This window comes from Anolis carolinensis, chromosome 2 (assembly GCF_035594765.1).
Source record: "Anolis carolinensis isolate JA03-04 chromosome 2, rAnoCar3.1.pri, whole genome shotgun sequence".
Classification (NCBI taxonomy): Eukaryota; Metazoa; Chordata; class Lepidosauria; order Squamata; family Dactyloidae; genus Anolis; species Anolis carolinensis.
In genome coordinates, this window is record NC_085842.1 from 314120999 (window position 1) to 314136855 (window position 15857).

Genomic DNA, 15857 nt, shown 5'->3' on the forward strand with positions numbered 1-15857 from the left:
TTGGTTGTTGGTGAACTATAAATCCCAGAAACTACAACTCTCAAATGTCAAGGTATACTTTCCCCAAACTCTACCAGTGTTCAAATGTGTGCATATTGAGTATTTGTGCCAAGTTTAGTCCAGATCCATTATTGAATACACAGTTCTCTCTGGATTTAGGTGAACTACAACTCCAAAATTCAAGATCAATGCTCACCAGAGTTCAGAAGTCTCTTTGAGCATAGGTGACCTATAAATCCCAGCAGCTACAACTCCCAAATGACAAAATCACTCCCTCCCCTGACTCCACCAGTATCTGGGTATTTGTTCCAAATCTGGTCCAGTGAATGAAAATACATCCTGCATATCAGATATTTACATTACAATTCATAACAGTAGCAAAATCACAGTTATGAAGTAGCAATGAAAATAATTTTATGGTTGGGGGTTCAGAACATGAGGAACTATATTAAGGGGCTGCGGCATTAGGACGGTTGAGAAACACTAATCTACACTGGAGAGTGAATGCAGTTTGACACGACTTTAACTTCTGTGCCATTATGAAAGTTGTAGTTTTGCAAGGTTTTCAACATTTTTTTGGCAAAGAGTGATGGTGCCTCACCAAACTACAACCTCCATGACTTCATAGCAGTTGAAGCGGTGTCAAATGCTCACTCATCCTCAGGTCCCTCTTCTCTTTCTCTCTTGCTGAATGCACTAAATGCCAACTTCTTTTACACTTTGAAGTCAGTTTACAGCTATTGAAGTAAACCAAGGAAAGAAGAGGAAAAGTGAGAAGAGGGGAACGATACCAGGACGTTATACAAGTAGCTTAAAAACAGAGGGTTAATAAGGATTGTCCCTTTCCAATCAGGACATATTAAAGAAACATTAACTCTGTTTATTGGATTTTTTGCTGGATTTTGCCAGATCTTGTGTCCTCTTTATCCACTCTCATTCTTGTTTCCCTATTGTAAAAACTTTAACGGTGTAGATTGCTAATGCCATCATATAGTTAGTAGGGCAAGTTTCCCTTTAAAAACAAACAAACAAACAAACATTTTCTTAAGAGTTACAGTGTTATAGTGCAAAGGCAGCCAGAAGAAACAAATTAAAAAGAAGGAAAGACAAGAGGAGACTTTCTGTCTGCCTTTTTTGTCTGGAGGGCAGAAACAAAATGTTCACCTTGTCCCTGGAATTGCCACAAAATAGTATGAGACAACAGAAATTTCATTGGGATATCTTTAAAGAAAAGCGTGAACTTTGGTAACAAATCACTGCTGCTACCACAACAACAACAATAATGCAGCAACAATGGCACTTCCATCACCACCAAAATAAGAATAACAACAATAATATTACAGTAACAAAAGGCACTGCCACCAACACGTAGAATTAAAAGCACACAAAACCACTTAAAACACAGATTAAAAACAAGATTAATATTAAAACACACAACCTTTTGGCACATTTGCCCTGTTTTCCTCTGTATCCAATGACAAAATTTAGGATGCAATGGTAATGGAAATACAGTCATACTGTTATATCAACAGATTCTACATCTATAGATTCAACTATCTGTGGCTTGAAAATTTTTCTTTAGAAAAACCCTCAAAAACCAATCTTGCTTTTGCTATGTTATATAAGATACTACATTGGGTTGCTGTGAGTTTTCCAGGCTGTCTGGCCATGTTCCATAAGCATTTTCTCCTGACGTTTTGTCCACATCTATGGCAAGCATCCTCAGAGGTTGTGAAGCCTGCCATAGATGTGGGCGAAACATCAGGAAAAAAAATAGCCAGACAGCCCGGAAAACTCACAGCAACCCAGTGATTCCGGCCATGAAAGCCTCTGACAATAAAATAAAAGTGCTTTGTATTTTCAGTTTTTGTTATGTCAGTACTTTGGAGTGCCTTCTGTGCTGACATCCTTTCTGGCCATTGAGAATAAACCTTTGCTTTTGCCTTCTAGGCCATCTGTGTCTTATTTGTCCTTTTGGAAAGCAAGACACTCTGGGTTTCTGAAAGCCTTCAACAACAGATACTACATTGTCTATTGTATATAATTGCAGTTGGACATCTACAGATTTCAGTATTCATAGCTGGTATAGAAGCTCACGAAAGTGGAAAAACGCAATTTGAAAAATACTGCTTTTATAACTTGAAAGAACAACTCTCTAGGAATCTCCATTTCCTGTGATGCCACATTGTGGTCATTTCCCATTGGAAGTTGATCATAGAATTGGTCAGCTTCCAATGGAAACTGACAATTGAGTTGTGAAGACACAGTGTGACGCAGTGTTTAAATTTTCATCCATTAATGTGTAGGGCTGATTGTACTTGGATTTATTTTTCATTGTTGTTACTGGGGTCTTTTTTTGCTCCATGGGGATCCAATTGCAGCTTTGAATCCACCAGAACTTAAATCTGGCACCCAGCAGTGTGATGCTGAAATGAAAAATGAAAGCTAAGACTTTTGATTATTTCCCGTATCACTGTCTTCCTTCCTGGCATATGACACAAGGAGAAGTAGGCAGCAGGGTGGCAGGGTTTTAATATAAATAGAGTCCTATTTTAAGGAAAAAGGAACAGCAAACTGAGAGTGCAATTGGACACCACTTAAACTGCCTTGGCTCAATGCTATGGAGTTCTGGGAGTTATAGCTTCACAAGTCTTTAGACTTCTCCACCAAAGAGATCTGGGGCCTCAGCAACCTACAAATCCCATTGAGCCATGGTCTCAAACTGCATTAATTCTGCAGAGCATATACAGCCTTATTATCTGACTTGGGAAACTTGTATATTGGAGATTGTAACCTCAAAAGGGATGCACATGGGCAATCAGTAATAAAGTAATAACTCAATAATAATCATGGAAGACATTCCTTTCCACACACTTTTTTTGTTTCTGCAATTAAAATATGGACCAAAAATGCAGGTGTGATGCCTCACTGGGAAGTGTGCGGGTATCAATATTACACCTGGCAATGCTTGCTGGAATGGGGAGAAAGTGGTGGACCTCCAACCTTCGAGACCCAAGGCTAATTGCGGCTTAGACGACTACCTCTTAAGTAACTTTTCCAAAGTCCAGATCAATCTGTGTGTCTGCATGTAGGTCTACTGTTGCTGCTGTTGCGCCAAGGACTCATCATCTTGGGACCTGTCACCTTGCAATTGCCTATCTGCTTTTTCCACTGATATTCCTTCAAAGAGCTCATTCTTCCTGGGGTTATGTTTCCATTTATAGCTGTGCCGCAGATGGTGACCTAGATAACCTCTGGAGCCGACATGTTTGCATTTCTGCCCTCCGGCATTTGTGACACTTCAGTAGGTGCAACCAGGCATTCAGCTGATATGTCACTCATAGTACATCTACACTGTGGAATTAATGCAGTTTGACACCACTGTAAATGTTGTGGCTAAATGCTGTGGAATTAACAGACTTGCAGTTTATGTGAGGCACCTGCCCTCTTTAGCAGATAAGGCTTGTAAAACTAAAACTCCCAAGATTCCATATTATGGCAGCTAAAATGGTATCAAACTGCATTATTTTTCCAGTGTAGATACAGCCAAGATCTTGTTTGAACGTGGGACTGTTTATGTGCAAACAGTGTGTCTAGAACTTGGTAATACAGTATTACTATTAGGGACAATAACCCTCAAAATTTCCACAGCCGCCATAGATACTAGTTATTATCTGTATCTTCAATCTCCACAGTCACCATAGCTACTAGTTATTGTCTGTATTTTCTTGGCAATGATTATGGATCTGCCATGTAAGAAAAGAATACTTCCCAGTTCAGGTTGTACTCTACTTCCAACTTAAAAGGGAAGTTATTTGCATTTAATGCCACTATTAAGTAGCAATTCTGATACCTTGTTCTACTAACTTTGTTATCTCTACTTTGAAACAAACGACCTGCGGTTTAAAAAGTCTCAAGAATAAAAACAGTGTTTGTCTTTGTGTTGAGAATTCATCTTAGAAATCCCCCTTCCTTTCATTTTGAGTTTCTTTGTGCCTCTTGAATGCTGAAATTGTTGGAAATACAACAGTCAAGAATGTCTTAAAGGAGTGACATATAGAGTCTTAATAATACAGTAGTCTCTCACTTATCCAACACTCGCTTATGCAATGTTCTGGATTATCCAACACATTTTTGTGGTCGATGTTTTCAATGCATTGTGATATTTTGGTTCTAAATTCGTAAATACAGTAATTACTACATAGCATTACTGCGTATTCAACTACTTTTTCTGTCAAATTTGTTGTATGACATGATGTTTTGGTGCTTAATTTGTAAAATCATAACCTAATTTGATGTTTAATAGGCTTTTACTTAATCCTTCCTTATTATCCAACATATTTGCTTATCCAATGTTCTGCTGGCCCGTTTATGTTGGATAAGTGAGACTCTATTGTATTTGAAACGGAACCATTAGAGTTCAGAATGCAACAAGAACTCATGAAAGATAACTTGGGTTTCAAGTGGTAGCAAAACAACTCTATGAAAGATATAAAATAAGACTTAAAAGATCTACATATTTGAAAAAGGTAAAATAGAATTTGAAACAAATCTTTGCACAGAGGAAACACACATAATTGGAAAAATATATATTGTAGATTCTCTTCCCACAAGCGCTCTTTCAGCTCTACCCAAGAATGAAGTTACTCTAGATTAGCACCCTGAGTAACCTTATCCAAGGGGGCATCTACACTGTAGAATTAATGCAGTTAGATGCCACTTAACTGCCATGAATCATAAGAGTTGTAGTTTTACAAGGTTTTTTGCCTTCTCTGCCAAAGAGTGCTGGTGCCTCACTAAGATACCAATCCCAGGACTCCATAGAATGGAACCATAAAGTGATGTCAAACCGCATTAGTTCTGCAGTGTAGAGCCAGCCTTAAAATAGAGTTTCTGTAATGAAGCCCTTACAGTTAACCCTCCGCAATCATAGGTTCATCTATCCCTAAAAACAGATCATGTTAATATATTTGGTCAATAATCCCCGTCCCCTCGATCAAAGGTTTGTTGTGACTGTCACTTATTGTTTATCTTAGTTGTATAGTTTTATTTTGTTTTAATAATGTGTTTATTGTGCTGTTTATGTAGTGTATGTTGTTTGTATTTATGGTTGGAAACCGCCGTGAGTCCCTTCGGGGAGATAGGGCGGTATATAAATAAAGTTTTACTTACTAGGTTTAACATTTGCAGATTTGATTATTCACAGATTATTTGCCATTGCTGCCCTACACCATTTTTAATAGGGGTCTATAAGTCTTGCTACAAGCCTCACAAGACTGTGAGGCTTAGAAAGTCCCTATTAAACTTGACAAAGGGCAGCAGAGGCGTGCCTCACCACTTGCTTGCTTCTTCCTTGCAAAGGATGATGGGTTGAAACCATGGGTCATACTTTTGTGTGTTAAATACATTTGAGAGGCCTTACAATATTCATGTTTTTCCTGCTTTCATGAGAATCCTGCACCCTTAACTCCTGCAAATGTGGATGCACGACATAGTTTGTTTTTTTCCAACCTCTAGGTATTTTTGCTTCTAAGTGTACTTTGACAGTTGCATTCACTCTGTATCATAGAAAATGCAAGGAAATTATCTCTCAGTCTCACAGCATCATGTTCCAAGATGTCGTAACAGTGGTTTCCAGTGAATAGTGGCTGCAGCTACAACTACACCCTTGCACAAGCTTTTGAGGAAACTAGGGTCTTTAAAAGCAACTTTTCAATTCTGATGAAAAGTATTCGGAACCAGGCCTTGCAGCCACAGGGCCATTGAATGCTAATCAAGGTGATTAATTACAACATTCACACTTGCCTCCAACAGACTAGAGTTTTTTTCCCCCACCCTGGACCTTCCACAGATATATAAATCTCCCTTGCCTAGTTTCCAACAGAGCAAGGGAGGATGCCTCACAACCTCTGAGGATGCCTGCCATAGAGGGGGGCGAAATGTCAGGAGAGAATACTTCTGGAACATGGCCAAACATGGAAAACTCACAGCAACCCAGTGATTCTGGCCATGAAAGCCTTCGACAATAAAATAAAAGTGCTTTGTATTTTCAGTTTTGTTATACCAGTACTTTGGAGTGTTCTCTGTGCCGACATCCTCTCTGGCCATTGAGATGTTCAGTGTTATGCCACTACTTTGGAGTGCCTTCTGTGCCGACATCCTCTCTGGCCATTGAGAATAAACCTCTGATTTTGCCTTCTAGCCCATCTGTGTCTTATTTGGCCTTTTAGAAAGCAAGACACTCTGGGTTTCTGAACCTGCAGTTTTGGACGAGCTGAAATCACTCAACACTAAAACCACAAACATCATACTGGCTCACATTCCTTTGGAGATATATATATATATATATATATATATATATATACAGTAGAGTCTCACTTATCCAAGCCTCGCTTATCCAAGCCTCTGGATAATCCAACACATTTTTGTAGTCAGTGTTTTCAATATACAGTAGAGTCTCACTTACCCAACATAAACGGGCCGGCACAATGTTGGATAAGCGAATATGTTGGATAATAAGGAGGGATTAAGGAAAAGTCTATTAAACATCAAATTAGGTTATGATTTTACAAATTAAGCAGCAAAACATCATGTTATACAACAAATTTGACAGAAAAATAGTTCAATATGCAGTAATGCTATGTAGTAATTACTGTATTTACGAATTTAGCACCAAAATATAGCGATGTATTGAAAACATTGACTACAAAAATGCGTTGGATAATCCAGAATGTTGGATAAGCGAGTGTTGGATAAGTGAGACTCTACTGTACTTTGGAGTGCTTTCTGTGCCGACATCCTCTATGGCCATTGAGAATAAACCTCTGATTTTGCCTTCTAGCCCATCTGTGTCTTATTTGGCCTTTTAGAAAGCAAGACATTCTGGGTTTCTGAACCTGCAGTTTTGGACGAGCTGAAATCACTCAACACTAAAACCACAAACAACATTCTGGCTCACATTCCTTTGGATATATATAAAATATCTATTGTGAGTCTCATTTCATTATGTCAGATGGGGCAATTGTTGCTGGAGGTTGTGCTATTTGTTATAGGTAGTTTTTCTAAAACAACAATTTAAATTTCTCATTTTCCTGGATCATCTTATGCTGCTTTCCAGAATGTGCCTCAACTTTTTATTCCCACCTGCATGATTTTTTAAAAATCTGATATATATTGAAAGAAAAATCTCCAATTCATGTAGGCATATTAAGTATAGGAACACTACCTATGGTTTGATTTTCTCATACTGTTTAATTTCACTGGGGCTGGATCAACAGTTATATAAGGCAGTTCGAACTGTATAGTGTAGGTCCATGCAATGCAGTTTGGTACAGTTCAAACAGCCTTATATGGCAGTGTAGATCTGTTTGTCTGGCAAAGCTTCCAACAAGTGAGTTAAGCCATGCAAGTTCTCATTTCACAGAATGAGAAACAAGGTTTACATAAGCACTGTACAGAACTTAGGAATATAACTCCTAGAGTCATAAAGCTTTTTAGGACTCCAACTGACTAGTTGGAGATTGTGGTTACAGCTCCATCTACACTGCCATTATATAATGCAGTTTGAAACTGCATTGTATAGTCAGTGTAGACTCATATAGCACAGTTTGGTGCAGGTAAACTGCATTATATGAGCCTACACTGACCATACAGTGAATTATATGGCAGTGCAGGTGGGGCCTCAAAAAAGTAAGCAGCCGTCTCTGGTTGCTCTGTTTATTATTTAGGACTAATTTGAGGCTGTATCTCTGATTCTAAAATAAAAAATGTGGCACAGCATAAAGTGGGTTATATCTGCTCTTTTATTTATTTATTTCCAACATTTATATCCCGCCCTTCTCACCCGAAGGGACTCAGGGTGGCTTACAACATTGTTCTTTTTCATAATAGGAACAATGGTTTGTTTTTGTAATAAATGTATCTTATCAACTCAGTCTACAGATCTGTTAAGCACAACGGGATATGACAATATCATCCAACACCTGAACAATGGCAGGAAGAACTGCAAGGAATTTGAAGATTTCTTGAAGGAAAGGTACGTGTCTTCATTTGGAAACTTTGGAAAGATATAATATCTGATTGAAAAGAAGTTTCTATTATCCATCTACCTCTCATCCATTTATCTGGTGGTTCTCAATTTGTGGGTTTCCAGATGTTTTGGTCTTCAGCTGGAAAACTGGCTGGGATTTCTGGGACTTGTAGGCCAAAACACCTGGGGACCCACAGGTTCATTTGACTAGCAAGACTGCCTATCCCTTCGTTCTTTTTTTCTTTTCTTTTCCCCAGGCTTAAGGCATTTTACTAAAGGCTGACCACCCTGTGGCCACAATTCCGCTTTTCCTTCTTGGTCCCTGCCATATTGTTCTAACCATTTCCTCTATTTGTTTCACTTGTTTCTCAAACTGCAGGGCTTCTATAGAAGAAAGATATGGGAAGGACCTGATGAATTTGTCCAGGAAGAAGCCTTGTGGGCAGACAGAGTTAAAGTGAGTCAGCTGGCTTCCTTTACATGGTTTTTCTATTTTAAAAAAAATCTTTGGTTCTGTTTCTTTTTTCCTTGGTTCACCTAAAGCTGTACATTCTCAGTCGTTGGGCCTCCAGATAATTTGGATTTCAGTTCCCAGAATCCTCACTGAAGCTCTTGGAAACTTAAGTTCAAAAGGTCTGGAAGTCTGGTTATGGAGAAAACAGTGATGGACTTCATAGAAGCAAAGGCTCCATCTACACTGCCATATAATGCAGTTTGAACTGCATTATAATAGTCAGTGTAGACTCATACAGTGCAGATGAAACGGCATTGAACTGGACTATATGCTGATTGTGATTATTTGTAGTTCAGTGCAGATAATCTGCATTCTGATGGCAGTATAGATGGGGCCATAGACCAGCATTTCTCAACCTGATGGTCAGGACCCCTGGGGGGGTCGCAAGGAGTGTCAAAAAGGTCACCAAAGACCATCAGAAAACACATATTAATTCACAGTGCTCTCTGGATATAGGTGAACTACATCTCCCCTAAATCACTGTCAATTCCTCCCAAATCCCCCCAGTATTTTCTGTTGGTCATGGGGGTTCTGTGTGGGGTTTGGCCCAATTCTATCATTGGTAGGGTTCATGGGGCTTTTTGATTGTAGGTTAACTATAAATCCCAGCAGCTACAACTCCTAAATGTCAAGGTCTATTTTCCACAAACTCCACCAGTGTTCACATTTGGGCATATTGAGTATTTGTGCCAAGTTCAGTCCAGACCCATCAGAGTCCACAGTGCTCTCTGGATGTAGATGAACTGCAACTCCAAAGCTCAAACTCAATGCCCACCAAACCCTTCCAGTATTTTCTGTTGGTCATGGGTGTTCTGTGTACCACATTTGGTTCAAATCCATCGTTGGTAGAGTTCAGAAGCTCTTTGAGCATAGGTGAACTATAAATCACAACAACTACAAATGATAAAATCAATCCTCCCCAACCCTACCAGTATTCAAATTTGGACGTATTGGTATTTGTGCCAAATCTGGTCCAGTGAATGAAAATACATCCTGCATATCAGATACTTACATTATGATTTATAACAGTAGCAAAATTACAGTTATGAAGTTGCAATAAAAATAATGTTATGGTCGGGGGTCACCACAACATGAGGAATTGTATCAAGGGATCAGGGCATTGGGAAGATTGAGAACCACTGCCATAGACTGATAAGAGTTGGAAGAGACCACGAGGACCATCCAGTTCAGCCCATTCGGTCATGCTGAAAAGCACAATCAAAGCACTCCTGACAGGTGTCCATTCAGCCTCTGTTGCTTAGAAACCAATGGAGAAGGGCCAGAGTAAGTGAAATCACAGATATGGGCTGTGCTGCTACCATCTTATTAAAAGTAATGAGATGTGTACAGGAGTCTTTCCCACTTTTGATCCTGTTTTAAGTTAGCGTTTCAATGCATTTACACCAGGCATGGGCAAACCTCAGCCCTCCAAGTGTTTTGGACTTCAACTCCCATAGTTGTTAGGAATTGTGGGAGCTGAAGTCCAAAATGCCATGCCTGCTCTACATTGTAGAATTAATGCAGTTTGACACCACTTTAACTGCCATGACTGAATGCTATGGAGTCATGGGAATTGTACTTTAAAAAAGTAATTTGCTCTACCAAATGACAACTCCCAGGATTCTATAGCACTGAGCCATGGCAGTTAAAGTGGTGTCAAACTGCTTTAGTTCTACAGTGTAGACACAACTTCTGTTCCTTAATCTTGGTTCATTTGGCTAGCAAGATGATTACTGCAGAGGTTACTGGAATTGAAAAGAAAGAAAAACCCAGCGGCTGTTTGTTTCAGAGATTGCTTCACTGGGTGTTGAAAGAGGGCCAATTTCTGCAAGTTTACAAGGAAGTCTCCTTCTTGTTGCCTTTCTGTGACCTGAAAGCCAAACAAAAGACATCATAATCTGTCTTCAAGGTTTACCAGGATGCAAACTCTGTTCTCTATTTTTTTTTCCACATCTTCACTTGTATTTTTCTCCATTTCAGCACCTTGAAAAGAGCCCTTGAGGTTTTCAAGCAACGTAAGTAGCCCATGGCACCCACCATTTAAAAAAATGTAGCTTGATAATGCACAAAGCTGATGCAGACCATTTCAACAATTTGCTCCCCCTCTAATTCAATTGCAACCAATTATTTCAAATCTCAGGGGAAATTTCCTTTTGTGAACTGCAATGCCCAGCATCTCCACGATAATATGTAAATGTCGACAAACACATGCATACATACATAAACATACTTAAACAATAGTTACATCATCATCTACACATATTCTCTCACCAAACTACAGTAGACTCAGGAGAACTGTTAGGTACCAGATAAATGCATTTTGTGGTTGCTTGAGAATTACAGTAGAGTCTCGCTTATCCAACCTTTGCTTATCCAACGTTCTGGATTATCCAATGCAGTCTCCCTCCCGCCCAGATCCACACCTCTTTCTCGAGGCAGCAAGGACTGACCTTTTTACAGATTTAACTTCTGACAATGTTTTTACTGTAAGTTCATTTTATGCAATTTTATCTTTATTTGTGGTTAATTTTTTAGTAGTCAATGTTTTTGTAGTCAATGTTTTCAATACACTGCAATGTTTTGGTGCTAAATTTGCAAATTCAGTAATTACTTCATAACATTACCGTGTATTGAACTTCCTTTTCTGTAGATTTATTGTAAAACATGATGTTTTGGTGCTTAATTTGTAAAATCATAATGTAATTTGTTGCTTAATAGGCTTTTCCTTCATCCCTCCTTATTATCCAACATTTTCGCTTATCCAACGTTCTGCCGGCCAATTTATGTTGGATAAGCGAGACTCTACTGTACTATTATATCTGATACCATACCACAAACTTTGTATTGACTTGATACTAAAATTGAAATACAGGGTGTTTGAAAAAGAACTCCCTAGTTTTAAGTATAAACACATTAAAACTAGGGAGTTCTTTTTCAAACACCCTGTACAGTAATTAAGAGCTAATTAAGACAAATCAAGACATACTTAATGAAACACAATTTCACTGTATTAAAAAAGACCTTTGTAATGCTATATGTATTATTTCTTAGAATTGTGTTTGCCACTTGCTTGCAAGTCCTGGTTGCTTGAGTTCCAGTTAAATGAGAATCTACTCTCTTTCTCTGTTTATGTATGTTTTAAAAGAGAACTTCTTGCTTTCCTTTTGAATGTCAATAGGTTAACATATTTTCTTCATCGTGGTCTCTGTGAAATCGCACATATGGGTCTTGTGCGCAGGTGCAAGACAGCCATATGTGTGAATTTCACAGATGGCCACTCAAAGAAACACAGTTACAGGTGAGCAACCATTCCGTCTTCCACTTTATACCCAGAAGGTTATTTACTTCTGTTTGTTTTTACATTATCAAGAAAATATCCTATCCGTTTATATCTGCAACCTATCAAGAGTGAAAGCACTTCTTGGATGGCCCTTGGATTCTTTTCCAAATCTATCATTCTGTGATTCTAAATAAACATGGCTTAATTTAAATTTGGGGCATGGAGAGCAATACAGTTTCATTGCAGTGTTTTACAGGCAGGTGTGGCGGCACTAACAGGGTTAATCCAGGGTTGGATCATCTTAATTACAGCTGAGTTATTTCGGTGGTGTAGACAAGCCCCCGGTCTTTTCCATGCTGTGTTAAAATAGATTTGCATGTCGCGTCTTATAGATGATCATTTACCCGGCGTGTCATTCAGCGCTCTTCACATCATTAAATGCATTTCCCAGCCCCACCTAAAAATACCAAAGGCGAAGGTTGAATCGCAGCCTTTGCGTGGAAACTCTTTGCTCTGTGTTAAGGCTTCATTTCCCTTATGAAAGGTTTTTGGTTTTGAAGGAGGGAGAGACCTCATCCAGCTATTTCCACACTCTAATATTGCCATTATAGTACCACCTCTATATCAAGCCAGATAGGAGCCTTTGTGGAACAAACAAACATACATACATACATACATATATAGTACATACTTTGACTTTTAGATAGATAGATACATAGATAGACAGATGAATTAAATTATGAGTCAGGGAACATTAATACTGGGATGAGAGCACAAGGAGAAGATGTTAAGTTCATATAGGGCAATGGTTCTCAACCTATGGGTCCCCAGATGTTTTGGCCTTCAACTCCCAGAAATCCTAACAGCTGGTGAACTGGCTGGGATTTCTGGGAGTCATAGAATAAAACACCTGGGGAACCACAGGTTGAGAACCACTGTCATATAGGGAGAATGAGGAAGGAAGGCAACCTTACCAACAACACAGTTAACCACACCTCAAGCAGGAAAAGAAGAGCATACAAAACCATGGGATATTTATAGCATGGCTGAATGCAGGAACAATTATCAGAAGATGTGAAATCCCAGAGGAGAACAGCCCAGTGCTTGCTAGACATATTGGCTCATTTGGCATATCCTTTAGGAAACGCATGTCCATGCCACCCCCACTTGAATCACAACAGTGAAACTCAATAACTTGTGATAGAAAAGCTTTTTGGAAGGGGAAAGGGACACTGTGTTACCATATTTCAGAGCTCTACAGTATAGGACAGTGGTTCTCAACCTGGGGTCCCTAGATGTTTTTGGCCTTCAACTCCCAGAAATCCTAACAGCTGGTGAACTGGCTGGGATTTCTGGGAGTTGTAGGCCAAAAACATCTGGGCACCCCCAGGCTGAGAACCACTGGTATAGGAGGATGCTTAGTACTTCCTTCTGCACCACAGAGAGCTATTATGGTGTGGCAACCTTGGTGATAGCAGGACTTTTCCTGATGTATTAGGATTGAATGCCCTACGTTGTATCATCAATGAGAAGTTACCCTCTTTTCCGATGGGAGTTTGAGCCTGCCTTTTATGTCCTTTCGAGGAAGTTGTGCTTGTCTATGTGCCTTCAAGATTCCTGTTGACTTATGGTGGCCTCATGAATTTCATAGTGTTTCCTTAGGCAAGGAATACCTGGAAGTGGTTTTGCCAGTTCCTTCCTCTGAAATATAGCCAACAGCGCTGGTATTTGTTGACACTTCTCCATCCAAATACTATCCAGGGCTGAACTTGTTTATCTGTCAATATCAGGCAGGATCTGAAGCTTTTAGGGTATTGTGTGTGAATGTGTCTTCAAGTCACTACCTACTTATGGGGATCCCATGAATTCCATAGGGTTTTCTTAGGCCAAGGATACCTAGAGGTGGTTTTGCCAGTTCTTTCCTTTGAAATATAACCAACAGCACCCGGCATGCATTGATGGTCTCCTACCCAATTACACTATGTAAAAAAATTTGAAAAAAAATCTGTTCCTGGTTTGAAAGTGTTATTCCTGTTTAATTGTTCTTACTTTGAAGGTACAGTAGAGTCTCACTTTTCCAACACTCGCTTATCCAACGTTCTGGATTATCCAACGCATTTTTGTAGTCAATGTTTTCAATATATCGTGATATTTTGGTGCTAAATTCATAAATACAGTAATTACTACATAGCATTACTGCGTATTGAACTACTTTTCCTGCCAAATTTTTTGTCTAGCGTGATGTTTTGGTGCTTCATTTGTAAAATCATAACCTAATTTGATGTTTAATAAGCTTTTCCTTAATGCCTCCTTATTATCCAACATATTCGCTTATCCAACATTCTGCCGGCCCATTTATGTTGGATAAGTGAGACTCTACTGTAGTTGTTGTACTCCAGAAACTTTGTTTTTGTGGCTGCCACAAACTATATTGAATTGGTTGAGACTCGATGAGATACTCATTGAAAAACTATAGACAAATATGCTGCGGCCGTTTGCAGTTTAATAAACTTTTTCCATGCTTTAATGATAGAACCAATTAGAAAATGACATTTATAACCCAGGAACAAAAATCGTGTTGCATAGTGTTATCAACTGTGCTTAGCTTCCAGGATTAGATAGGATCTTGTTCCTTGAGGATATTATTTTGCTTCCTGGACAGGAACTCCTATTCTATGTCTTCATTTTTGGTGTGATCTAGGTTGTATGTTGGCCATGCCTTTGTGGGAGTTGCAGTCTAAAAAAAACTTTGCTAATTTTGTCCCTGTCCTGAGAATGTGGAGCAAGATAAATGCTTGCATCTTTCTTGATAGGAAACGGCATGGAGATGACGGTGGGGACACGTAATTCCCCTCCAGTTAGAAAAGGGGGACAAAACAACAACATTCACTGAGTTTTCAAAGGCTTTCATGGCCAGAATCACTAGATTGCTGTGACTTTTCCAGGCTGTATGGCTATGATCCAGAACCATTCTCTCCTGACATTTCACCCACATCTATGGCAAGGATCCTCAGAGGATGTGAGGTCTGTTGGAAACTAGGCAAGTGGGGTTTATATATCTGTGGTATAAAGTCCAGGGTGACATTACAGGGTGTCTAACAGACCTCACAACTTCTGAGGATGCCTGCCATAGAAGTGGGCAAAACATCAGGAGAGAATGCTTCTGGAACATGGCCATGCAGCCTGGAAAACTCACAGCTACCCAACATTCATTGAGTTTACCATTTAATACGTCTTCACGTGTGAGCTGCAGCGTCTTCACAAATCCATGGGGTTTCGAGGAAGCCTCATTACCAGTAATGTGCCATTCATGACTTGTTGGAAATTCACCGCCTTGGAGAGACGCCAGCTCTCTCAACAACCTTTGGGCATTTAGGCATGGGAGTTTCCCACCCTGCCGGTTTGGTGGTGTTTTACTGTCAACTGAATTGAATTGCCCCGGACTGCCTTGCTGCATCTCAGGGAAGGGCTGACCTAACAGGACTTTTCTTACACAAGTGGAAAGTTCAGAAGGGAAGTGTCTTGATTTGGTTTCTGAAGATCTGGAAACAGCCAAAGTGGACTTTCCTCTCTGGACAGGGCCTCTTCTGTTACGTCTTCATTTCTGGTGTGGTCTATGGCTTGACCTTGGAAAAAATGGGGTTGGCTATAAATTGATTTATTAAGTTACTAAATCTTATTTACTGCATATTTTTATCTATGCTTCATGGCACACTTCCTTTCCAAGAAATAAAAACATATGAAACTTCGAAGAATGGAAATGTTACTTTCTTGGGTCACAATTTCCACAAAGTTAGGTTGGCTCAAAAAAGTTAATACAGGTTGAGTATCTCTCATCTGGAATGGCTGAGACAAGAAGTGTTGGGATTTCAGGGTTATTATTATTATTTTGGTATATCTGCATATACTTATGTAATGAGACCCAAGTCTGAACAGGAAATTCATGTATTCTTCATCTATCCTGAAGGTGATTTTATATATAGTATCTGTAATGATTTTGTGCATGATGCAAGGTCTGTACATTGAACTATCAT

General features: G+C 39.3%; 1 protein-coding gene across 1 annotated transcript in view; it reads left to right on the top strand.

Annotated features, from left to right (window-relative positions):
* pstpip2 (proline-serine-threonine phosphatase interacting protein 2) overlaps positions 1-15857 on the top strand; it is a 48985-nt gene that overhangs the window by 12246 nt on the left and 20882 nt on the right. Inside the window, exons 2-4 of the mRNA XM_062972593.1 lie at positions 7935-8035; positions 8409-8486; positions 10524-10558. Of these exons, the coding sequence (XP_062828663.1) occupies positions 7935-8035; positions 8409-8486; positions 10524-10558 (214 nt within the window). The remainder of the gene's footprint in view (positions 1-7934; positions 8036-8408; positions 8487-10523; positions 10559-15857) is intronic.